The 26,645-nt window shown below is 45.8% G+C and overlaps 1 protein-coding gene across 1 annotated transcript in view; it reads right to left on the minus strand.

Moving 5' to 3' along the window:
* The window catches only part of VSIG10 (V-set and immunoglobulin domain containing 10), a 28,153-nt gene extending 4,610 nt beyond the window's left edge, over nucleotides 1-23,543 (minus strand). The window contains exons 1-7 of the mRNA XM_039868262.1: nucleotides 23,026-23,543; nucleotides 19,091-19,372; nucleotides 10,673-10,975; nucleotides 8,732-8,992; nucleotides 2,732-3,025; nucleotides 532-642; nucleotides 199-211 (exon numbers count right to left, since the gene is read on the minus strand). Coding sequence (XP_039724196.1) covers nucleotides 199-211; nucleotides 532-642; nucleotides 2,732-3,025; nucleotides 8,732-8,992; nucleotides 10,673-10,975; nucleotides 19,091-19,372; nucleotides 23,026-23,098 — 1,337 coding nt within the window. The 5' untranslated portion in view covers nucleotides 23,099-23,543. The remainder of the gene's footprint in view (nucleotides 1-198; nucleotides 212-531; nucleotides 643-2,731; nucleotides 3,026-8,731; nucleotides 8,993-10,672; nucleotides 10,976-19,090; nucleotides 19,373-23,025) is intronic.
* Nucleotides 23,544-26,645: the final 3,102 nt, after the last annotated feature.

Here is a 26,645-nt window from a genome sequence, read left to right on the forward strand (position 1 = left end):
GTCTCCTTGTTCGGAAAATGCAGATGCCACCTCCACCCTGAAGGGTTTATAATAATGCCTAATGAAGCTTGCAGCCCAGTGATGGGACACAGTGGGTCCTCGGTGGGAGTTGCTATTATTGTTCTTGTGAAAGGAAACAAAACAGCAGCGAAGACATCATGGAAATGGGTTTTTGACTTGAGTCTAGAGAACACTCACCTGAAAGTGTTTCCTACAAAAGGGAGAAAGTAAGAAAAAAATTAATATCAACATCCACTTCAGCCTCACGAAAGTTTTTAATCAATCTAACATTTACGAAAGAACGGACAATGAGAAAAATGACCCGACGTGAGAGGGGACAGGGTGTTCTGGAATGGTGTTTAGAGGCGTCATTACTGCACATGTGGACTCAAGGAAGAAGCCTAAAGAATTGGACTAAAGAGAGGAGCATAGCAGGAGCCTTCTTCCCCCACCCGCACCCACGCCCTTTCGAAAAGCCTGAAAGAGACCCATGGGACCCAAGGACACCAAAGGGACCCAAGAAGTCCTTACCTTTCCAGCATAACCCAGGGCTATAATACAACGTAAGCCCTGAGATAACGGCCAGTCCCAGCAGGAGGAGGCTCACGGTGGTTCCCACAATTCCCACGATGTTTAAAGGCTCTGCAAAGACAAGTCACTCTGCTGACTTTTCCACCAGACACGCACGCAGCTAGCAGAGCACTACCTACTCCCCTTTGCTTAGGTCCTAGGTTCATGATGTTGGGCAAGGCATATGACCTCTCTGTACAGCAAGATAAATGTGTCATCTCCCTACCTCAAACAGTTGGAATCAAATGAAGCATGGGATGCAAAGAATATCGAAAAGTTAAAATCTCTATGTACCCACCACCCATCAAGACTGTGTACTGAGTAACTGAGTATGAGTTATTGGTGCCACTATAAACAGTGATTAATGGAACAGAGGAGAGAATCCAAGAACAGGCCCACACATCAAAGGAAACGATATATGAGAGACCAGTGAGTAAAAGAGAACTAACTGGTCAAGAAATGTTGCTGGAACAAGTGGTTATCCAAACTAGGGGGAGGGGAAGGAAAACTTGATCTTGATTTCACACCATTCACAAAAATCATTTCTAGGTGATTTAAAGATTTAACTGTGAAAGGCAAAACATTACAACATTTAGAAGACAATATGGGAGAACATGTTTGTGATTGTGGGACAGATAAGAATTTTTAAGACACAAAAATTGTTAATGGTATAAGAAGAGATTTGCAAAAGCGACTGCATTAAAGTAAGAATGTTGACTAATCAAAGGATACCATAAAGAAAGTGAAAAAGACAAACAAGGTACTGAAATATTGTAACACAAAACTAACAAGGAATTAGTATGTGGAATTTCTGAAGAACGCTACATGTATATAAGAAAGGGGAAAATATCAAAAGATACAAATAGGTATGAATTTCACAGAAGACTTACAAGTAGCAAATAAACATATGAACCTTATTCATCAGAGGAATTCAAATCACAACCACAGTGAGATTCCATTTTATACCTACATGACAGGCAAAAATCACAAGCCCTGTGGGTGAAAATGTAGAAGAACTCAATACTCATATACTGCTGTTGCAAATGGAAATTGATATAATCATTATGGAAAATATTTTGGTTATGCCATAAAGATAAAAAGGGACATAACCCGTAACCCTTCATTTCTACTCCTTGTACCTGTCCTAGAGAAATATTTGCCTGGGGGGCCGGTGTGTGTATATGCACAGGAGTTGGGTAAAATATTTTCCTAGGAGCACTGTTCATCACAACAATAAAAAATCAGAAACAGCAAAACATCCACCAGTAGGAAAATCAGTAAGTTAACTGCGTAAAAGTGATCAATGGAAAATTACACGCTGGTAAAGAGGTACAAAGTGTAATTACACACATGGGCATGAATAAATCCTGGAAACCAAACGTAAAAGAGAAAAGTCGCAAAAGACGACATTTGTATGGTAAAAGCCATTTTTTAAAACTCAAGAACAAATAAAAATAATGTATAATTTAGAAATGTGTACGTATGTAGTAAAAATTTTTCTTAAACTTGAAATTCAGGATAGAGGTTATCTTTTTCAAGAGGCCCAGGATGAGACTAAAAAGAGGCCTCCGGGCAGGGTTGCCAGATAAAATACGAGATGCCGAGTTAAATTGAGATTTCAGATAAACGACAAATACATTTTTAAAATAAGTATGCCTTGTGCAATATTTGGGACATACTTATACTAAAAAATTATCCTTTGTTCTTCTGACATGCAGATCTAAGTGGGTATCCTGCTTTTTGAGTGTCGATGTTTTCTAAACCTGGCCATAATACCTACAGATAACTTCAGCAATGTTGGCACTGGCCTATAAAGTGGGAAGGTAGTTCCTTGGGTGTTCGTTTTGCTATTATGCTTCACAACTTACATTACATATTTTTTATTTTAATATATATTTCATATTTGTATATATTTTTCATATATAGATATTCTTTGAGATAGAACCGCTATTAAGTAATTTTTTTATCCCTATGCAAATATTAGAGATTTAAGACTGGGCATTAATTTTTCCCATCTACCCTGTCAAGCCAGGCAAGCAAATATGCCTTCTTCTAGATGGCAGTGACCCATATGTAGGGAAGCACCAAGCTGTTCCCGTGCCGGTGCCAGGTGCTCTGAAGCTCTCACCCCGCCTCCTCTGGGGCCACTTCCATCACTCACTTTTCACAGTCAGCCAGATGTTCACTTCCCTCATCCCTACGGGGTTCTCAGCCCGGCAGATATAGTAGCCCTCATGCAGGTTGTGGGAGCAGTTTCGGATGGTAAGGGTGGACCTCTGGCCCTTCTGGGTGATCAGGTAGTGGCTGTTGGGCTGGATGACCATCTCAGGCTGAGTGAGGTTCCTCAGCCACAGGATCTTGGCTTGGGGGTAGGCTCCAGACACGTGGCAGGTGAGTGTCACATTGCCCCCGACAAGGCAAGTCTTCATGGGCTCTGAGTCAACGGAAGGGCTCCCTAGTGATCAGAAGAAGGTAAAGAAAGACATCCTTAAGGATATTCAAGACATGGCCCAAGATTCTCAATAACATTATTTCCTTTCTAATGAAGCAACTGCAGGCGTTTCTGTACCACGCCTGGCCTTATGTAATAATAAAAGCTAACATTTATTGAGCACTTACTATGGGCCAGGCACTGTTGTGCCTATTAACCCCATTACTTCTCTCAACAACCCTGTCATTTTACAGATGAGGAAACTGAGGCACAGAGAAAGTCGAGTCGCTCAAAGTCACACAAATAATTTCTTTGCTTTTTCAGCTTCCTGAAGCCACCTGCATTCCTTGGCTGTGGTCCTTCTTTGGTGTCACCCCAACCTTTTGCATCTGTCGTCATATCTCCTACTACTAAGTCTGATCCTCCTGCCTCCCTTTTATAAGACTGTTGGATGACACTGGGCCCACTGGATAATCCGGGATAATCTCCCCATCTCAAAATCCTTACTCACATCTACAAAGCCCCTTTAGCCATTGAAGGTAACATATCCACAGGTTCTGCAGATTAGGACATGAACATCTTTGGAGAGCCATTATTCTATCGCTGGTCTGTCCTAGGAATGCACATGGCATCTCTATGTCCTTGAGGTCTGACTGAGCAGGACATGAAGAGCTGGATGGTCTACCACAGTGATTCACTTGTTTTCCTTGCTAAAGGAGCCTTTTCCCAAAAGGCCCACCCTCCTGGGAAGGGTAGCAAATTCATCTTGGGGGATTTATTAAGTCCATATTTTCAGCAGCTGAGGGATACAGAGTGGCATGCTGGGTTCCCGCCCGGGAGAGCGAAACTACACACTTCCCCTTGGCGATTGTCCCGAGAGAGAATCCGAGGAGGGGGAAAAGGGCAAGGGGGTGGGGGAGGGAGCGGAACAGCCCAAAAACCTCTCTCTTTAGGTCAAGTCAACAAAAGGGAATTCCCCAAACCTAGTTTTGCTCAAGACACTCATATGTCGCATCCCTTCTCGAATCAACTGTCAGGTCCCACCCACCCCGCCAACCCTTGCTAAATTGTCACCAAGCTACCAGCAGTAAGAAGCCTCAGTATGTTCATATTTTGAAGCACCCAAACCAAAGTTTAAGGAATGGTCCTCTGACCTTTTATTAAAAGCAAAACAAACAATGTGGCCAATCCTTCCCTACTCCCCAAAGATCATGTACGTAATACTTTTACCAAACATGACATTCACCCCTCAGAAAGCTGAGTCATCCATCCAGCTGGTGGCACCTATAAATTCAGAGTTTCACTTAAGAAGATGCTATGTGCAAGGGTGGGGACAGGGATTGGGGTGGTGGAGGTGGGTGATGCAGGACCCTCAGAGATCTGCAAGAGATGGAGAACACACCAGGGCCTTCACACCCTGGGCTGGCTAATGTTGCAGCTTATCATGACTTGAGTTGATTTCTTCAGTGCAGCGGCCTACGTGCCATTTAAAGCGAGAACTGGACACCAGGAATCCCCAGAAGTATCACTTTTCATTATTTTGGGGGCTACACTGTTCTGCATCACTAAGGTGGACATGAGCGTTACCTTTCAATGACTTACTAGTCCTCCCAAGGGAAATGATCCAGAGACCACCCCTCCCCCAACCCTGCCGCCTCCCTCAAGGGCCTTGCTACTCAAAGTGTGGTCCTTGGACCAGCAGCATCAGCACTTGCTGGGAATTGAGTAGAAATGCAGAGTCACCCCAAATCGAAATAGTCAGGATGTGCATTTTAACCAGACCTGCAGGTGACCTGCATGTACATCAAGGCTTGGGCTCGAGTGCTCATGAGGGATGAGGGGAGAGCTGGACAATGTTAGAATCGAGAAAGTTCCAGGCTCTTATGCCTGCTTCCTACACTCTTGGAATTGGAAAAACTGACTGCCACACTCTTCTCCGGAAACATTTCTTAATCCTGAACACATATCTCAATTTCAATTACTGGCCAAGTCTTACGGGCCACAGGAGCGATGACTTAGGCAAGATCTGCAAAGAAAACTGGAAGGAGGGATGCGGGAAATAACACAAAACCTGTCAGCTGCCTCTGCCATTTTCGCCCTATCTCAGCATCAGTCCGTCCGTCACGTATTCCCTTTCTGGGACTTACTGACCGTAACGCTCTGAATGTACGTCCTGCTTTCCAATCGCAGGAGTCATGGCAAGTCCATTGCCTCTGTTTTCTCATCCGTAAGATGGCATGGAGCAGGCTGGATAGCACCTGCCCCAAGTTCACGTCCACCCGGAACCCCAGAATGTGACCTTAATTGGAAATAGGGTCTTTGCAAATGTAATTAGTTATGAATCTCAAGATGAAATCACCTTGAATTTAGGGCGGGCCCTAAATCCAATGACTGGTGTCTCTGGATTTAGGACACAGAGATGCACACACAAAGGAGAAGCCACGTGAAGACAGAGGCAGAGTTTGGAGTGATGCAGCCACAAGCCGAAGAACGTGTAGTGCCACCAGAAGCTGGAAGAGGCAAGAAAGAATTCTCCCTTGGAGGCTTTGTGGGGACCGTGGTTCTGCTGACACCTTGTCTTCAGACTTCTGGCCTCCAATGTTGTGTGAAGATAAATTTCGGTTGTTTTAAGCCACCCAATTTGTGGTACTTTGTTATGGCAGCCCCAGGAAACTAAACTATGCTATAATACGAGCACTCGGCGTATAGGGTGATTGTGAGGACTAAACAAAATATACGTGGAGAACACTGAGCATAGCACCTTGCACACAGTGCGCACGCAGTAAATGTTCATGTCACTAATACTGTGATATCGCCATTTTCCTGCTTCACATTTGTCAGACTTCTCTCTCCATTTTAAGTTCTTTAAAGGCAAGGATTCTATATTCCTCTACAGTCCCTGGCACCGTGCTGAGCACCTAACTCCTACACAAAAAGATTTGCTGAATTAGGTGTGGAAGGGGGTCCCAAGGGAAACAGGGGCTCTGTTGTCAGACCAGCCTGGACTAAGAGAGGGCTCAGTCACTTACAAGCTGGGCAATCGTAGGTACGTGCATCCACAGAATGTCGTCATGTGCAATTTAAGAGTTATTCTGATTTTCAGGCTCTTATGAAGATTATAAATAACCTGTTAATAAACAGGAAACAGGAGAAGAACTTCTGAGCACAGAAACCTGAAAGAACGAGACTGCCCAAAGTGACCCCTTCAAAATCAGAAACTGCTTATCATTAGCAGAAAGGCCACACATGTAGTTTAGGAGCAAAATATGCCAGAAAATATCTGTTAATATGCATGACGGGTCTATGAAATTAATTGACAAAGTTAATATAAAGTACTCTTATGGAATAATGAGAAAAGATGAACAACCTAATAGAAAAACGGACAAAATGTGAAGAGATAATTCAGATGATATATGGGGAGCCAAAAAGCACATGAAAGTTATCAACCCTGCTAGTGATCAAAGACACCCAAATTGAATCAATTATCCCATGTCTTAACTAGCAAATAGGAAAAGTCTAAAAACTTGGCTATAACAGTCAATGTCAGGGGAGATGTTGGGAAATGAGCGCCCTCACACGGTCTTCCTAGAGAGAGGGACTGCCAGGGGCACAGGGGTCTTTGTGGGGGGATGGAAATGTTCTGGAATTAGATAGTGGTGACAATCGTACACCACTGTGACTATACTAAAAACCACTGAATGACACACTTTGAAACGGTAAAGTTTACATTATGTGAATGATTTCTCGTTTTTTAAAAATTTGCAAAAACAAGCCGTTGGGTTAGATTTGGCCCATGGGACATAGTTTGCTAATCTAGCACCGAAAGCAAGTCTTGGTCCCTTCTGCTGCCCACAGCAAGATTTAGTCCTTGATACAGGGGGCACTAGGGGGGCACAATGTTTGCAGAATGGGTCCGTGAGAAGGGTCACCCGTTGGAATGCCACTCGTCTGGGAAAACAGGCACCTCTTGGTATAGCCAGGGTTACATGCCAGCATCTCTGAGCATGACCCTGATAAACTGTGAGCAAAATCTCACCATGGCCAATAAAACCCAACATGCTCTGGTCCTTGCTTACCCGGTAGATTAATTTTCTGGGCTGTTGGAACAAAACACCACAAACAGGGGGACTTAAAACAACAGAAGTGCATTCTCTCACAATTCAGAAAGTCAGAAATCTCAAATCAAGGTGTCTATAGACTTGATTCCTTCTGAAGCTCTAACAGAGAAACCATCCCGTGCCCCTTTCTTAGCGTCTAGAGGTTGCTAACAATCACTGGCATTCCTTGGCTCGTAGATGCATCACTCCAGTCTCTGCCTCCAGCATCACGTGGCCTTCTCCCTGTGTCCACATTTCCCTTGTCTTATAAGGGTACCAGTCATTGGAATATGGCCCACTCTAATCCAGTATGACCTCATCTTACTTTAATCACATCTGAAAAGACCCTTATTCCAAATACGGTCATATCCACAGGTATCAGGGTTAGGACTTGAACGTAACTTTTGGGGCGACATAATTCAATATAGGCAATACCCATCTAGCCTCATTGGTACCTCAAACACAATGCTCTGGCTATGCTGACCCACCTTCTCTTGGTTCCTCAAATACCAAGTACGTTTCCACCTCAGGACCTTTGCATTTGCTGTCCCTTCTGCCACAATTACTCAGCCCACAGATCTTCACCTGGTCAGCTCAAAATATTACTGCCACAAGGAGACATCCCTGCCACCTTTCCTGTGAGAGACCCTCTTTTCTCCCACACCATTTTATTCTCCTCATAATTATCACTATCTGAACCTAGCTGACTTGTTTTTGTATTTTCTGTCTTCTTTCCACCTCCCCTTCACTCAGAAGAATTTGAGCTCGGTGAAAGAAGAAGAGAAAAGGTTTTTAAAATAAGTCGGAAATTCTTTGACACTCCTCCCTTCAAAGACTGGTACCTTAAGAGGAAAAAAAAAAAGCAGTGCCTTATTCTCCCCACTGTCCTTGAAAGGGAAGCCAGACTAAGTGACTCGCTTCTAACGAATAGGTGGTGGAAAGAATGTCACGTGACTTCGGAAAGTAGGTCATAAAAAGGATAGCATCTGCCAGGCTCACTCCCTCTCTTGCATCACTTGTTCTGGGGAAGCCAGACACCATGTTGTGAGGACACTCAAGTAGCTCTGCGGAGAGTCAGAGAGTCAGAGTCCCACATGGAGAGGAAGCAACCTGCCACTGAGTGAGCACCTTGGAAATGGACCTTTTGAATGGTTTCAGCCCTACCAGTCAAATCTTGTAGCTGAGACCCCAGGCATCGTGGAGCCAAGACAAACTATCTCCACTGTGCCCTGTCTGAATTTCTGGCCCACAGAAATCGTGAGATAATAAATGATTTGTTGTTTTAAGCCATTAAGTTTGGGGGTACTTTTTACATAACAAGAGATAACTAATAAAAGAACCTTATTTATCTTGTTCACTGCTCCATCTCCAGCACCTAGAAACTGTGTCTGGCACATAGCAGGTGCTTAATTAGTATTTGTCCAGTGAAAAAATAGCTTGGACTAGGACCTAGCAAGTTGGCCTAACGTCGTTAAAGTTTGGAAGGAAGGAAGCAACAAGTAAAAGAAAGTAAAGGGAAAGAATTCAATTCATGCTGACATCCTTGGATTTCTTTTCTGGACCTTCTTCCAAATGGTTCTCCTAGAAGAAAGCGGGTAGACCCTAACCCCAGAACAAGGCAAGCCAGACTCACTGATTTGTATCACACAGCTGTCTTCCGCCTCTGGCTTTAGTATGTGGATCCCGACGCACTTGAACTTCTTGCCATCTGACATCTGGGACCGGTTCAGCAGCTCCACTCCCAACTCTGACAGCCCCAGGACCACATTTCCTGGTTCTTCTGTCCAGAGGAAGTTAGGGTCCGGGTATCCCCCATCCCAGCGACAGATGAGCTGCATCAGGAACAATCCTGGTACCATCTCTACCCAGCACTGCAGGGCTGATGGAGGGGGCGCTGCAAACCACCAGAGGAGAATGTGGGCTTAATCACACATTCACTGGGCTGGCTCTAAGGGCTACCACACCAGGGGATCGGAGAAATATCGACTCTAGGTAGTGTACCTTTAAGGAGCTCCTAGCACGAATCAGTGCCTGACAGCAGTCAGGTTTCCCCTGCTAGGTGTTAAATCTCTGAGGACATGGACCTCATTTATCTTTGCATTTCTCACTAACTGCATGTGACTCTTTAAGTTTAAATTAATAAAATTACAAATTTAGTTCCTCTGTCACACTACCTACATTTCAAGTGCTCAGGAACCACATGTGGTGGTGGCTACTGTAGTAGACCACACAGAATAGAACATTTCCATCATTGCGAAAATTCTATGGCACTGTTTTGGTCCCTAGAGGAAGTATAGGTGGGTCTTATTCAACCCATGAGGCATATTTTTACTATGTCCATGCATTACCAAAAACACAAAAATTTAACAAGTTACAAACCTAAAAGTCCAATAGAATCCATGTGTTTACATTATATATACGTTATATATGTATATTATATATTTTTGTTTTTTATATAATACACATAAACAGAAATAAATTTGGATCTTATATTGATAGGCAGATATGTGGTATCTACAAGAAAAATTACGGAGAATATACCAAAATGACGGTTAGAGTACAAGTGATTACTTTCTTTATACTCACCTGTGGTTCCCATAATAAGCACGTATGGCTTTATACACAATAATGTCATTTATGATAGAGAAAACATACAGACATATAAAGGTCTGAATAACGCATGAATTAGTAACGTGTCATTATCCTGCCCACTAATTTGTTCCGGTGCTCCCTTTCGTTAGCATAGATTATGAGTACACTCTGCATGTCTACAACTGTTTGTTTTTTTTTTTCCCAAGAAATTTATGTATAGGTGCATTTGGTTGTTGTTTTCTCACCCCTGAAATAAAGATTCACGAACTGACGGTTCCTACCAGGGCTGGAAGGCCCGGAGTTCATGAAGAGAGTGAGTGTCTGAGAAGAGATGAGTGAATCAATTGAGGTCCATCCATACAATGGAATATTATTCAGCCATAAAATGAAGGAAGTACGGACACATGCTACGGCGTGGAGGAAGCTTGTTGCATGATACTAAGTGAAAGAAGCCGATCACAAAAGGCCACGTATTGTGTGATTCCATTCATATGAAATATCCAGAACGGGCAAATGCAGAGAGAGAGGGTGCAGGGTGGTGGTTGCCGGGGGCTGGGGGTAGCGGATGGGAGTGATAGCTTAATGGACCCAGGCTTTCCATTTAGGGTGATGAAAATGTTTGGGATCTACGTAGAGGTGACGGTTGCACAACACTGGCAACGTGCTGAATGCCCCCGAGCCGTACACTTCACAGTGGTCAATGCGACGTCACGTACTTTCACCTCAGTTGAAAAAAGACATTAAGCTAAGCACTCATTCTCCCTCCGTGGCTCACAGGGACTCTCCTGTACCCTTACTTAGCAGCAACCTTCTAGAAGAGGTGACCCTCTCTCTGACATGCACCCTGGGGGTGCACGTGAGTGTCGAGGGAGCTGCAGAAGCATGTTAGGACCCATGCAGCGGGCTAACGGAAGAGGCACAAACATGCGGTCCACCAAGGGTCAAGGTGAGGAAGTGGGGGAGGGGCGGGCTTCTTACTCACAGTAGACCAGGAGCTCGGTGGTCACCTTTCGACGTCTCCCGCTGAGCATGTTCATAGCCAAACAGGTGTAGTTCCCTTGGAGGTTTTGCGACATCAGTAGCAGCGTGAAGCGGCTGACGGTCAGGTTGTTCCCAAAGGGCTCGGTCCTGGAATCCGGGCCCTGGAACCACCACTCGACCATGGGCGGAGGCCAGGAGCGGCTGCTGCAGCTGAAGTCCACCTGAGAGCCCTTGGCTACGTAGAGGGTGCCGTTGGGGAGCAGGCCGGTGGTGGAGATGTTGACTTCAACCCGATAGGGGCCGCCTGGGCAGTGCAGGGAGACGGAGGAAAGCTTAAGAGTGCACCTGAGCCCCTTACCAGCTCTAACAGTCACATAAATGATCAAGAAGCAGCCAGTAAGGATGACAATACCCATCAAACACTTCCCATATGACAAAGGCTACGCTAAGTGCCCTAAGCGTTCTCTCGTTTAATCCCGAGCAATTGTGTGTAATTTATCGGGCGAGGGGGTGGGAGAGAATGAATCCTTTTTGAAAAATGAAAATGCAAATCGCTCCTTTTCAAAAACACTGGTGAGTGGCAGAGATATCTGTGAATCAAAGAGTTAACACAGCTGGCCTGTGCCTGCTCTCCTTAGAAAGGCCCGCTTGCAAGGGTGGCCTTGGCTGGTGACTGCGGACGTGGATTTCAGGAGGGTTCTCACCCTTCCCAGCACTGATAAGAGCAGGGCTCACTGTGCCTAAACTGTTTGTATGGACAGTGTGCTTTATGCTGAACACATGCTTTCCTTCTGAGAGCCTCGAATTTGGGTCTGAGCTAGGCAAAGGGTGCCTATGCAACTAGCTGCGTCCCCCCACCCCACCACGCTAAAAACCCGAGGTGCCGAGTCTCTAAGGGCTTCCGGCAGACGACGATCAACACAAATTGCCACGTCTTGCTGTTCAGAGAATTAAGGGTGTCCATGTGGCTCCACTGGGAAAGGACTCTAGGAAGCTTGATGCTGGTTTTCCCCAGACTTAACCCCATGTGCCTTTTCCCTTTGCTGATTTTGCTTTGTGTCCTTCTGCTGTGATAAATCATTAGACGTGCTGGGTCCTGTGAGTTCTCCAAGAGAGAACCGCCCCCCCAGCACAATTTCACTCTGCAAGACAAGAAATACTGGATCCGTTCCCGACTTTGGACTCCACTTACTAGCGGTGACGCTTTGGGCAAATTTCTTAACCTCCCTCAGCCTCCATTTCCTTATCGGTGAAATGAAAGTGATGCTAGAACCCACTTCATGGGGTTGTGGTGACGACCGAATGGGTTCGTGTAGTGCGGGGCGCACAGCGATGCCAAGCACTTGGCTCCCTTCACCTCTCTGAACTTCTGTCTTGTCCCCAGAAGTGCCCTCCTACTGTTGGTACTCAGTACACTTAAGATGCCACGTCTCCTTTGATGAAAATATATCTAACCGCTATGTATACTAAAGCCATTCGGTGTGTTACCTTTCCCAGGGACTTCCTCTTAAAAAGAATCCAGGAAGGGCAATGCTTGGCCAAAGGAATACATCTATAACTGAAGAATTTTGTACAGAAATAGGCTAGAGGGAAAAATGATGGAGGGGGAGAAAAGGCTTCCACAGAGCCCCTCAAAGTACAGCATCTACTTCATCTATGTCTGGAAGCATTGTATAACTCTAGAAATGGTGGGTTTCTGAGGATGATATTCTTGACAATATGCCTGTTGAGTTGGGGCTGGCTCCTAATAGTTGCAGCCCAATAGTTGCTGGACTCATGTCACCTCCCACGGAGGGTCTGGGGGAAAAATTATACTGCTGTTTGAGAGGTGCTGAGCCTTTGTGACCACTGTCCCATTCACTGTTGCTGGCTAGTCGGTTAGGTATGTGGACCAGCAGGTCCGAGGGTGTGCCTACAGTTGGCAGGCACCCAGTGAAGCACAGGGTGCCTCCGCGGTACTGGTAGCCAATGCCTGGGCCAGTAAAGGTGGTGTGTTAGGTTGGACGGCCCGGGTCTTCCAAACTGTGGTCTGGAGAGCCATAGCGGCCTGGCATGGACAGTGCGGAGCTCCAGAAATTAGCCGGGAGGGGCTTTTGAACAGCATGATTCTCAGCAAGAAATAGAGCTGGATAAGGAAGCTGGTGGAAGCGTTTAAAAATACAATCAAATGAAAGAATCTGACAGGCTTCCCTCCTGAATTAAATGTTCAAAGGTTACAGCTCGTCTACAAGCCCCTTGAGTTGAGTCTGCTTCTCAATTACAGCTGACACCATCCTTTTGAGTCCCTGGGGTTCTTCCCTGACTCTGACTTACTACGAAGAAGGAGATACCTATTTATTTCCTTCCCATGTCTCCCTCCACTCCATTGATATTCCGAAACAGAAACTACCATAACTTCCGCTTGCAGAGGGATAGTAACACTCACTCAGAGAGACGGACAGGGGAAGAAGCAAAAATAAAACATCCAGTAAATGAAAATACAGAGTGATCGTAAAGGCTCAGCCTCTTATAGAGGCCTTGGTCATTGTCAGTTTCAGTGCTTGACTCTTTATCAGATGGATGCCATAGCCTAGTGGTTATGAGCTCGTACTCTGAATTCAGACAGACCAGTGTGTAAATCCTACCGCCGCTTATAAACGGACAACCTTGGGCCAGTGCCTGCCCCTCTCACTCTCACTTTCCTGTCCCTCCTTTGAAATGAAAAGAACAGTAATAACTTCTACCGCTGGGTTACTGAAGGATCTGACAAGATAATATAAGCAGAATACTTAGCCTGGTGTTTCACGTGTGGTCAGTGTTCTATAAATGTGATCCGATATTATTATCGGTAGTATATTTCTAGATTGATTCTAGAGCAGGCATCGGCAAACTATCTGTTTTTGTACGTCCCGTAAAACTAAGAATGGTTTTTACAGGTGAACGTTCACAGTAATTTGAAAGAGAACACTAACTTTGAACCCCGATCAAGTGAAACGTTAGCCCTCCAAAAATGAATTACATCCTTCTCGTTAGTAGACCTGTACTACAAAAAAAGACTACTACATTTTAAATTCTGTCAATAAAAATATGTGGAAATTGGTTTTCTTATTATATAAGTTCTTATATAATATCCTCAATTTTACCCATTGGCCCATAAAGTCTAAAATATTAACCATCTGACTCTCTCCAGAAAACATTTGAGTCCTGTTCTAGAACAATCTACCTCTGCTGCTGCCTTCTTCGTCTCTGCTATCATTCCTGACAGGGGAACTCACTTCTTTCCTTCCCCCTTAACTATAGGTCATCTAGTCAAGGGTCTCAAAGAATTAATTTCCATCTCGGGGACCCACAAAAAGAGAGATTCTCATCTCAGTGTCTTGGGTTCCTCACCAATAGGAAAAGTTATCTTCAGACATTTGCTCATCTTAGCAGCATTTTTTCTTGACGATGACCTAAGACTATATATACCAGGTAGTCTCTGCTTCATCCCATCTCTGGGATGCATCCATCTCTGCTTCAGATGAGCTTGGCAAGATTCAAATTAATCCATCTCTGGGCAAGGATCAACCAGCTTCTGATGGGGCCAACAATCTTTCTTCAGTGTGCCCAACAGTCCCTTTCCCTAGGACCTTATGTTGTTTTGAGGCGGTGTCACCCCCGTCAACAGAGAATGAATATAAATCAATGGACCCAATTAGGGAACCATGAGACTTTCCTGGGATTCCCTGGAAGTGTGGAGTGGCAGTCATATCACTGGCTAGACAGGAACACCCCACCCTCCAAACCCCAAGTGAATCTGGAAGTTCATACTAACTAACCTCCTCACTGACCATGTGCCAACTGGCTCCAATGCTCCCTCAACACTTGCTTGGCCTGAGAAAGACGGACACAGGGAGTGCCGTGAAATCTGACTATGGTCTTGCACGGGCTAATCTCTAGCGAGATCACTTAGCTCTCGACTGCGTAAGAGATGATATCTTGAAAGAAACACAAAGTCTACTGGAATGTGTTAAGGTCTTTGCCATGTTCCCCATCCCTCCAGCCTTTCTGCGGGTAAACACACAGCTGTTCTAACATTATACCCGCCCCAATTTGGACGCAGGGGAGGATGGGTAACTGTGAAATAAGCAGCCGCGGCAGCCCTGAACTGCTCTGGACTAAGGAACTTCTGTATTTTCGGGAGCAGCAGCCCCGATCCTGATGGCAAGACTCTTCGATGGCACCATTAAGTTAACAAGTATCAGTGCAGAGTCTTTTTGTCCTGAATGAGACCGATAACAAATTCATGTGGCGGTGCCCATTCCAGGTAGGTTGAATCACTCCAAGGCCTATAGAAAACCTGACTCCTTAGAGGTAGGGGCACCAAATGCCCACTGATCAATAAGCAGAGATCCAAGTGGGAAGGAGAGAGAAGTGACCGGCCCTCATACAGCCGGCTTGTGTTTCTACAGCATCTTTGTCCATTCACACATTCAAAATCTCTTCCAGATAACGACTTGTCACATCTCGAAATTTTTTCCCTTAGCTTCCAAGGCCATGTGAGAATGTTTCCAAACTTTTCTCTTTAAGAGACTAAGTTATCAACCACCTCGGGGAAAACACAGGGAAAGCAAGATCTGGGCACATAGTGTCCCTGACCCGCAGCAAGTCCTGTTTGAAAAGCCCAGATGTAATAGATTACTGGGAACTTGAGATGCATTTTCCCATAGGAATCCTGTCGCCTGCTTAACTAGTTGATCAAAGGAACATGGACCAAATGCATACTTGGGTGCTGATTTATCTCGTGAGTACGTGCAGCGACTCTGTGCCTAAGTCCGATCATTACCGCTGGATCGCATTCTTTCTTTCTTCACATTCTTCACAGATGATAAAAATTAAGGTTGGAAGAGTTCAAGTGACCTCCTCAAGGTCACAAAGACAACAGCTAGCGAGACCTGGATCTGAACCCAGGCAGCTGGGCCTCAGAGTGTGTGCTATCAGCCACTTAGCAACACCGTAGCCCTCTCAGAAACAGCGGTGGAATCAAGCTTAATCCACACTCCCAAATCTTCTGCGCAGAAACGAAGGCCAAGCTCTAATCTGAAATGACAAGGCTTCCTCTCCAGCCTCACTCTGGGGAGGAGGAAGGGACTCCCTAATGCCCAGAAGGGTCTGGTGTTTGCCCAGGCTTCTCCCAGAATGGGAACAAGGCCTGAGATTGCAGAGGACTCTGGTATATGTGAAACAGAGAATGTCTGTGCTCTGGACTGAATGTTTGTATCCCCCACAAAATCCATATGTTACAACCTAATCCCCAATTTGATGGTATTGGGAGGTGAGGCCTTTGGGAGGTCATTAGGTCATGAGAGTAGAGCCCTCATGAATGGGATTAGTGCCCTTATAAGAAGAGACCCCAGAGGGCTTGCTTCCCCTCTCTCTGCTCTCTGCCTCGTGAAGATACAATGCAAACCAGGGAGCAGGCCTCACCAGACACTGGAGCTTCCGGCACCTTGATCATGGACTTCCCGAGCCTCTAGAACCATGAGAAATAAAAGTTTGTTGTTTAAGCACCCCCAGTCTATGCTATTTTTGTTAGAGCAACTCAAACTGGCTAAAACAGTTGTGTCCTGTTTTCCCAAACAAGTCCTACACAAGTCAGGGACCCCCTATGTTTCCAAGTAAAGAAGTTTCCACAATGCGAATCGCACCACAGTAACTCAGGGAGCCCAAAGTGCCCTTTGAATTTAGTGATATTTTTTAAAACGTAAGTTCATTTTCATCATAAGAAGGCCTTGCATTTATCTCCATACAGGGCAATAATGAAACTAATCCATCCCCCAATAAATTTAGCCAATGATTAATAAAATCAGTGTCAGATAAAGTCATCATAAACTGGAGATAGCAATGATAAAAACAAAACAAGAAGCTGCAATGCCTTACTCCTCTGTGGCCAAAAGAGAAGATATTTATTGACAAGACTGACGTGCGGGAATTAGTAATTACTGTTTGGCCGTTGGAGTGAGGGAGGCCTGCCAGCACTTGCCCATGGGCTCACAGTGGGAACCAAACACGGCTGGGCCAAGATGGGTGACATTTTCTGACATGGCCACTCAGCAATTCATCTACGGCACCTCCAGACACAAAAACACTGTGCTCACACATTCTGTAAGCCTCGAGAGCTGGTGCAAACCTTAGAGGCCATGGGAAAAGCTAGACGTGTCCCTGAAGCCTCTCTTCCCTTCTTCCTCCACTTCCGGTCTGCTAGCAAGTCTTGCTGGTCTATCTCCAAAATATTTTCTGAACCTGCGCATGTTCAACAAGGCCATTGCTGCCACTCGGTTTCTGGCCACCAACACCTTATAGCTCTGACTGGCTTTCCTGTTTTTAATTGATGAGTCCTTTTCAAGACTACACACGTATGTTCTCCATGTGCAACTCAAATACTACGACACCCCTGCTTACTTAAAGCTCCAGAAGTTTCTCCTGACCCAGAATAAAATACCAATTCCTTACCAGATGTATTGGTTTCCTGGGACTGCCTTAACAAAGTACCATAAACCAGATGACTTAAAACGACAGAAATTGATTATCGCACAGTTCTGGAAGCCAGAAGTCAAAAATCAAGGTGTCAGGAGGGCTGTGTGCCCTCCAAAGACTCTCGAAGAGGATCCCTCCTTCCTCGCCTCTTCCCTGGCTTTTGGTGTTGGCTGTCAATCCTTGGCATTCCTTTGCTTGAAGCTATATCACTCCAATATCTGTCTCTATCCCATGATGACATTTTCCCTGTGTGTCTCTGCCTCTTCATGCACTTTCTTCTTCTTATAAGGATGCCAGTCCATTTTAATTAATGCCCGTTCTAAGGACCTCACCTTAACCTGATTATATCTGCAAAGACTCTACTTCCAATTAAAGTCACAATCATAGATACCAGAGGTTAGGGCTTTCGACATACCTTTCTGGGGGCCATAATTCAACCTATATCACCAGTTCTACCCGGCCCCCCGTGGTCTGACCCTGCCCCCCACATCGCACACAGCCTGCCCTCTCACACACTGGGTTCCCGCCACACCAGCCTGCTCCCCATCTGCACCATGCTCGACCCATCTTGCGCTAGTTGAATTTCTGCCTGGATCACATTCTTTCTTATCTTTGTATGACTGGCTTCTCCTTATCATTTATCTTAAATGTCACTACCTCCAAAAATTCCTCTCTAACCTCCCAATTTAAAAGTGTTTCAGAGAATCACATCACCCCATCTCAATTCTCTGCATAGCACTTATCATTCTGATATTGCCTGATGCATTTGTATATTTGCTTATTGTCTGTCTTCCCCCATTAGGACATCAGTTAGTCCCCAGGTAGGGACCTTGTCTGTCCTATTGACTCCTGTGGCCGAGTGCCTAGAACAGTGCCTGGCATGTGGCTCTCAGTAAATATATGTTGAATAAAGGAATGAGTAAATTCTTTATTTTACAGATGAAGAAACTAGGGAACAGCAAACTGATCACATGGGTATTTGCACTAAAGTATACTACCTGGATGTCCCTCTAAACTGGTGACCAGTAACTTTTTCTGTAAGGGACAGAGAATAAATATTTTAGGCCTTGCAGCCATATAATTTGTGTCACGGCCACTCTGCCATTGTAGCACCAAAAGCAATCAGAGATAATATGTAAATAGATAAGTGTGGCTGTATCCCAATAAAACCTTACTTGTGGACCCTGAAACTTGAATTTCATATGATTTTCACATGTCACAAATATTATTCTTCTTTTGATTTTTTTTTCCATCCATTTAAAAATGTAAAAAAATATTTATAGCTTGCAGGCCATACAAAAATAAGCAGCAGACTGGATATGGTCCACAGGCTGTAGTTTGCCAAACAAGCTCTCAATTCATACAAGGCAATAATGAAACTAATTGATATGAACGGACATGACTTTTTGGAAAGCACAGTAGTAGCCGTGCCAAGCCCTGTACTAAACACTAGAGCATAAGCTCTTACCTGGTAAGGTATGCAATAGAATAACCCCATCCAATAAATAAGAAAAACTGAAGCTCAGAGATATTAAGCTACTTACTCAAGATGATACAGAACTAAGCGACAGCTTTAAGACTAAAATTTAGGCAGCCTGACTGAATTATGTTATCCTCAATTATGTTATGCGACTTCGTTGCATGATAAAATATTAACAGCAAAATGATATTAACAAGCTAAAAGTAATTGCTATTATGCCAGGAGGCATTTGTAGCACTTCAGATAGATAAACTGGTATCTACTCCTCACAGCAGTACTTTTATCTCCATTTTACAGATGAGGAAATACAGGCACAAGAGGTCATTTGGCTTGCAGGTGGCAGAGCCCAGAATGAAACCCAGGCCATGGACTCCAAAACGCCCCTCCTGTTCAAGGCTCTGAGCACCTCACCAGACAACCCCAGTCCCCTCCCACCCCACTTACTGGCCACCTGCAGCCGCACTCGGAACCACCGAGTCTCCTTCAGGACCTCCAAGCAGGTGTAATTCCCCGCATCCTGCAGGCTCAGCGCCTCGATGTGCAGGGAGCTGGCCCTCGTCAGAGAGAAGCGTGGCTTGGCTGGCAGGAGGCTGGAATTGGAGGACAGGAGGAAGATGGGCTTCGAGTCATTCCGGTACCAGGTCACTAGACCCCTTGGGCCTGAGATGTTGCCACAGTGCAGAGTAACGTTCTCATGAACTTCTCCGATGATGACGGCCTTCGATCCTGGACAAGGAAAGGTCAGGTTATTACTGCCTTGCTTGATCTCTGAACAACCTCCCTTTTTGCACAGTCCCTCCACATTCGGCTTAAAAAAAAAATCAGGTGTGTATTTTTGAGATGTGATAACACAGAGACCCCCACGCTGTTGGGACTATTGGCCAGTACTTGACATTAACCACAAACAAAACCACAATAAGATATCTACTATGTTATACAGACTAGAATGGCTAAAAATAAAGATAAAAACAAGTGTTGGAAAAGATGTGGAGAAATTAGAACCCGTACACATTGTTGGTAGGATTTTTAAATGGAAGACAGTTTGGCATTTTTGCATAAGGTTATAGTTACCATATGACTCAGCAATTCTACTCCTAGGTATATACCCAAGAGAAATGAAAACATATGTCTGCACAAAAACGTGTACGTGCATGTTCGCAGCAGCATTGTTCATAATAGCCAAAAGGTAGAAACGACCCAAATGTCCATCAACTGATGAATAGATAAACAAAATGCGGTCTATCCATATAATGGGAATATTATTTGGCCATAAAAAAAGAATAAACTACATGCATTGGAGCTGCGTCGCTGTATGGATGGATCTTGAAAGCATTATGCTAAGTGAAAGAAGGCAGTTTAAAAAAAAAAACAAAACACATATTGTGCGATTCCATTTATCTGAAATGTCCAATACAGACAAATCTACGGAGATAGAAAGCAATCCGCAGCCGTCTAGGCCTGGAGGAAGGGGAGTGTTAGGGGAGAGGGGAGTACTGGGAAATGGCTGCTAATGTCATTTAGAGCTTCTTTTTGGGATGATGAAAATGTTCTGGAATTAAATTAGTGCTGATCATTGCATAGTCTTGTGAATACACTAAAAACTACTGAATTGTACACTTTAAAAGAGTTTTATGGTATTCGAATTATATCTCAATAGAGTTGTTATTTAAAAAAAAAAAACAAAAATCCTGCCACCTGCTTTGGGAATCTTTTCCATTTATAAAATAAAGAGTAACAGTTATCTGTATTGGGCCTTTTGTCTGGTTAGAAGAGGCTCCCGTTGAAAGATCTGAAGCCAGCCTGGAGTCACAGGATGTTATGAGTCCCTCCCCATTTTGGCCACATCATATCCCAAAGTTAGAAAAAGATGAAAAAAAAAAAAAAATCTAAGCCACTCGATGGAAGGCAGAGAATGTCATCTAATGCTAGAGATTCTAAAACAGCAAGAAATGCTTCTGAACAATCACTCTAAAAAGCGGGTGAGAATTATTTTTAAACAATTAGGTCTGGGAACCACGTTCTCTGTGGCAATCCCCAGTGAGAGATGAACTGTAGTCCTACAGATGCCACGTGTGTTCATGAGACCTGCAGATCTGCCCCTTCCCTGGCCCCTTGACAAAGGAATAAAAGGAACTTGGAAAAGCCCTGGTGAAACTTTAGTCTTGGAACATGAGCTAACATTGTCTTCTGCTCCAAGTAATAGCATGACATAATCGCAGGCGAAACCATTTTAAGGCACTTCGCTTCTCCTGGCTTTGATCATTCCATTTTTTTAAACTAATGAAGCTGAAGGTGACCATAGCGATCATGTAGATGTGGCAGCCCTGTGGGCTGGGTTGTAGATGAGGCAGGCTGAGTCCTGGCTCAGTGCAGAAGAATACAGTCATTGATTAGTGGTGTCTGTGACACGGACACAGAAAGGAAAGTCCCTGAGGGTGCGCAAGTTCCATGCCTGGTTGTCCTATAACCCCTCATTTTACAGTTGTGAAAACGGAGGTTCAGAAAGCTTAAGTTCCCGTGTAAGTCACTGGGAGAACTGGGAGGGCCATTCAGGTTTTCACTGCTCTGGGGTCACAGGGGGATCTGCTCTGGTCTCCCAACCAGACAGGGTGAGGTAATAAGACATAATAACAGTTTGTGTTACTACAGTCATCCACATAGTGTCCGGAGGGTCCTCCAATGTCCCCCAACCATAAACTCAGAATACAGAACAAAGGAGGAAGCAATATAAACGATCGTTTTCTGATGGTGCCCTCACATTATCATGTACAGAGTTGGGATTATTCCCAAACATTTGCCTTTTTTTCTAGCGACTTCTCCCTAAGAATGACCTGAGGTTTATAATGAGGTGACAGTGGAGGCATGAACACGGTCTGGAGTTAAGTGACAGGAAAAACAATTTTTTCCCAAGACAACTTCCAACTTGAAAGACCAACAACAAAAATACATCAAGCTAGGAAGCCTCTAGCACAGTACTCAAAGGTGAACTTGGCTTGGTCATCAAAATAACTGGGCATGGCAGTGGAGAAAGTGTTCCTGTGTGGCGAGCTGCGGCCAACCTAAAAGCAGGGTCACTCTAGTATGATGATTTCATCTCAGGGTCTGATGTCCCCAGGCCCCTGATGTGCCCAGTACAATAAACACTGAAAATAGCCGAAGAGAAGGAAACTTCCAAACAATCCACTGGAGACTGCCCTCTCCTCCTCCCCCCAACACAGTGACGACTAAGTCAAAAGAGGGCTGGGGGTAAGTGCTGCAACAGGGAGGAGTGGAACAAATTGGGGGTCACACATCCTAAATAAAAGGGGTGACCACTGCTCAGTTCCAGGTGGGACAGAAGACCCTGTGCTGCCAGATCTTCAGATTTTTTTCCAGATAAACCGGAAACCTAGATTATGGGAAATTTTATTGTTTTGAAATGGTTGCTAAAAACAAAACAAAATAAAAACTTGTGAGCGCTTAACGATTAGGAACTTTTGACACTTGCTGCTAGGAAGCTCTGGGAGCAATTCCTGCAGGAACCTACAAGAGGCGATCAGCTGGGTGTGCTGGACTGGGCAACACAGAAAATAGTATTCCGCAAGTATTCTGGCAAACTGTGTCGCCACATGATTCCATCTCATTTCCCTTCACCTGAGACCTCTCACTGTCACGCTGCCCTGCGCACAGTAAACATGCATTTGCTGGTGAATTAAATTCAAAAAATGTTACAAAGCAGAGCACAGATGAAGCATTTAAGACCTTTTGCCAATCATGTCAAGTAGAAGAGGTCATCTCAAGTTTAGAGGAAGTTTTTTGTAAGTCAAATTATTTCGATGTAAAAAAAATATAAGTAACGGAAGAAGGCAGGACTTTGAATACGCTAGTCCACACAGGTCGGCTGGCAGGGGTGTGCAGGGGAATCCACAGGTGACAGGCGTGAGGTGAATTCTACCTTGGGCAGAGGTAGGAAAATAAAGGATCCTCGAATTTGAGCACCAGCGCAGCAGGTAAAACCAGAAGGGGAATTTACATTCGACGCTTTAAAAAAAAAAAAAAAAAACAAAACACTTTCCCCCCTACAACTACCTCTTCAATATTCCCAGCTTCAAAATTCCCATCTTCACGTTCCCCAATTTTCCCATCACCTCTCCGCAGGCCCTTTAGCGTCGCCGGCTGCCCACTCCAGTACCCTGCCCTCCCATTTGAGCGCCCGGGAAAATTCCTTTCTGCAAAGAGAGCGGAGCTGCGAGCAGGAAACTCAAGACCCACCCCGGGTGGCTTCTCGGCCGCGGCCACAACTGGATCTGGCAGAGTCAGAGGGAATTTGGTCCCTGGTTCCCCGTTCCCCACTGTTGCCTGGCGAAACTCAACTTTTCCCTCCAGATCGAAGCCCTTACCTGCGGCGACCCCGAGGGTCAGCAGCGCCCACAGGCAGAGGAGTAAGCGGGGCGCAGGCGCCCGTGCGGCCATCTCGCCCCGGGATGCAGGCAGGGGCTCCTCGGGAAAATGCACGGTCTGGCTGGGCTCGTGTGCACCCCCGAGGGCTCGGGCCACTAGGGTACCAAGTGCTTCTCTCAGGTCCTCGAAACGACAGCCGAGCTCCACTTTCCGCAGCCCCCAGGAGGGATGCTTGGGGTGAGTCCGATGCAGGCGCTGCGAGCTGCGCTGGGCTCCCGGCGCGATTATCTCTGCAGAGCGCCTGGCCCGCGTTGGGAGGGCGCACCCCACCCCTCGTGCCCGCCACCTACTACCGCTGGAGGAAAACAACAGGAGCGGGGCTCCCTTCCGCCTCCCATCCAGGCGGGAGCCCAACTTCCTTTACCTTGGCCCGGGAGGAGGGCTTTATGCAAAGGGCGCGCACCCGGACTGCCAAGCTGACTCCGGCCCGGCCGGGGGGGAGGAGCGCAGAGGCTGGGCCCTCCCCGAGCCCACTCCTCCCGGGGCGGCAACCCGGAGTCTCAGGGACAGCTGGGCCGGGCAGAGCTCAGCAGCTGCCGCAGGATGACACCCCTGCCCCGGCCCGCCGACTGCCCCCTCCCGGGCGCTCTAGCTGCAACCCCCGGAGGAGCGTCGCGAGCCGGAGGGGCTGTGCCAGCTGCCAAGCTGCAGAATTCGGGGTCCCCTCGGCCTCCCCGCTTAGCTGCTCTAGGGATTCCCATTTGTTTTCCTGTGCCCGGGGCGGACGCCAGGGCCGCCATCGTTGCCTTTTTCTACCCTTTGCAGAACGAAGGCGAGTCTAGAGCAGGGGAAAGATGATCCCTTAGACCTCCCAGCCAAAAGCAGCCACGAGACTCCCGTCCTACTAACCGGCTGAGACCACGCTGTCAGAGCCGGGGGCCAGCGGAACTTGATTCTCGGGAGCTTTTTGTTTGTTTGTTTTCCCACTCCCAACCAGTCTGATTCCCAGAAAACTACATTCTGGGGCGAACATCCATTCCTCTCCTCTGACACACCTGCCATCCCATCCTTCGGTCCTAGGGAAAACTCTTACGATATCCTCAGGAAGAGCCGATGCTTGAAACAACCCCACCAGAAACTTTGTCTTAAAACAACAACAACAACAACAACAACAGCAATTAATACATAAAACAGTAATCGTATCCTCTAGGAAGTGGAGATATGGGTGTTTGCATTCTTTCAACTTTTCTATTTTTGAAAATTTCCCCATCACCTCATCATAAAATGTTCGGGAAAAAAAAACCAGAAAAACAAAACACTGCTATTAAGAAAATCATTCATTCTGCTGCCCAAAGGCCCCTTATTGAAATAGTTCTTCCATGATGAAATTCTCTTGAAACCAATAAAAAAAAAAAGTGTGTTTCGCCTGATGAACTGAGCCATAAAGTTGCACAGTTCCTCTCCCCACCCCCCACCCCCATGCCCGCTCTTTTGCTCAATGATTTTAACTCTTCAGCCAGCTCCTGACAGTTTTTCTGCTTTCCTTCCCCCTTTAATTTCGTTCTTCATCTTTTACCTTGTGATGGAAAGTGAAATCTATCCTGCATGGCCGTCTTCCTGTATTCCCACTGCCTGGCACCTCATTATCACCCAATATATATTTATTAAACAAACAAGTGAAAGTCATTGTTTGGTTTTGATATTGCAGCTTCTCAAGCTTTTCTGACAAATACTCGCAACTTCACTGAAATCAACAAGATGTAAGTAAAACCAATAATTGGCAAGTTTTCAGCTGAGAGTCCAGAACTGTCTGTGACTCCGTTAGCACCTTGTATAGGGAATGGCAGAGAGCACCTGATGTATTTGCAGAGTTAAACACATGGCTCTTTTAACCAGTCTCTTCCTCCAGAAGGACCAACCTCCTTCAGGATATTTTATAATGCTGATAACAGCGCCCCACATTTGCATAGCTGGGGCCTTTTTCCAAAACCACGTTAGAAACCTAATCTCACTGTGTCCTCCCTCCAATCTTTGGACCTAAGGAATCATTCAATCCCATTTTTTTAAGTGAAAAACCTACAGTTCTAGGAGGTTAAGCCCCAGGTCACAGTTAGTTGGTAGTAAAGCCAGAACTGGAACCCACACTCCAAGTCCTGCCAAACAATATTCCAATCTTGTCACTTATGAAATAGGGAAGAGGCATGAGAATTAAATATTAAATCAAGTTGTATTCAGAGGCTGCTACTTGCTGCCCGACACGGAAACCTGGCTGATCCTCATAGGGCTAGACAGTGGGAACCGACAGGAAAATTCCCGCTGAGGTTTCCAGCACCTGCTTCCCCACGCCTTTGATGTGCATAACCATCCCCAGAAAGGAAAACAGATTTAAACAGAATTCTGTGAACACTCAGGGTCTCTCTCACTTTCTGCATTTGAGAAGAGACCACGTCTCTGTGGAGCGTCATTCCTTCTCTAATAAACTTTTCTTCCGTCTCTAACTCTGACGTGCAAGTGCGCTTGAATTCCTTCCTGCATGCAGTCAAGACCCCTCAAGGACTCTCTCTCAGTGCAGGACTTGGGCACCCACAGTCCTGCATCACTCACTTATACAAAGGCTGACACGGTCTGGACGCTTTGGGTGCCACCACGGCAGCAGACATGGGCATTCCCCTGAGCAGGGCTTGAAGGAAGCCTGGAGACCACTCCGTCTAGGACGGAGCTGACCCAGGAAACACCCACCCTCTCTAACCCGGAGACAGGAGTTGTTAGGAGATGCCCTGCTCTGACATCTGGTCACGTTTCAGGCCACTCTGAACAGTAGAAAGCGTCCTCCCTCAAACAGTGACCAGTGAGTTGGGGGTTCACCTCGAGGTCCCTAGCAAGGTTAGGGGCCTTTCAAAGCTCTAGTTTCATTATGTGCACCTAATAGCTGATATCCAGCCCGTGGGATTGTTGTGAAGGTCGAGTGAGTTGGCATGGATGAAGTGACTCAACAAAGGTCTTTAAGGCATTGCTTTGGGGTCTATCATTTGACATGCAGCCTGACAGAGCCTGCCAGGTTTCTTAAATCCCACAATCGTATATTAAACATGGGGCTTAAACACCTCTCCGCTCAGGCTGCTACACATGGCTTGGTTTTGTTTGGTTTTGTTTTCACCTCCCATGAATTGAACAAATTACTCTGGGACAAGTGCTTTATGTATGTTGCTTCATTCAATCTTCAGCACAACCCTGAGAGGTAGGCATCATCATTCCCAATTTACAGATGGCTCAGAGAGGCCTAGTTACATAACTAGTAAAATGGGAGAGCCCATTCCTGCAGCCTGGGTCTTTGAAGACACCAAGCAATCTATTATTTCTACCCCACTACTCCTCTTGTCACGGCCCCTCCCTAGAGGTAATGTTGAAAGGTTTCTTAGCAACAACCTGCTTCTCCTAGAGATATTCTCCTGGGGGCTTCGGAAAGGGCAGGCCAGCTAAAAACAGCTGGAGGTGGCAGCCTGGCCCCTCAGGTCCAGCTCTGGACCCCTCACTTCAAGAAGTCCTAAGAGGTAAACGAGAAAATCCTACCCGTGCCTCGTCGTGTGGGCCTGGGACTCACAGGCTGGTACCTCAAAGA

This window comes from Pteropus medius, unplaced genomic scaffold, assembly GCF_902729225.1.
Source record: "Pteropus medius unplaced genomic scaffold, Ma_sr-lr_union100, whole genome shotgun sequence".
Lineage (NCBI taxonomy): Eukaryota > Metazoa > Chordata > Mammalia > Chiroptera > Pteropodidae > Pteropus > Pteropus medius.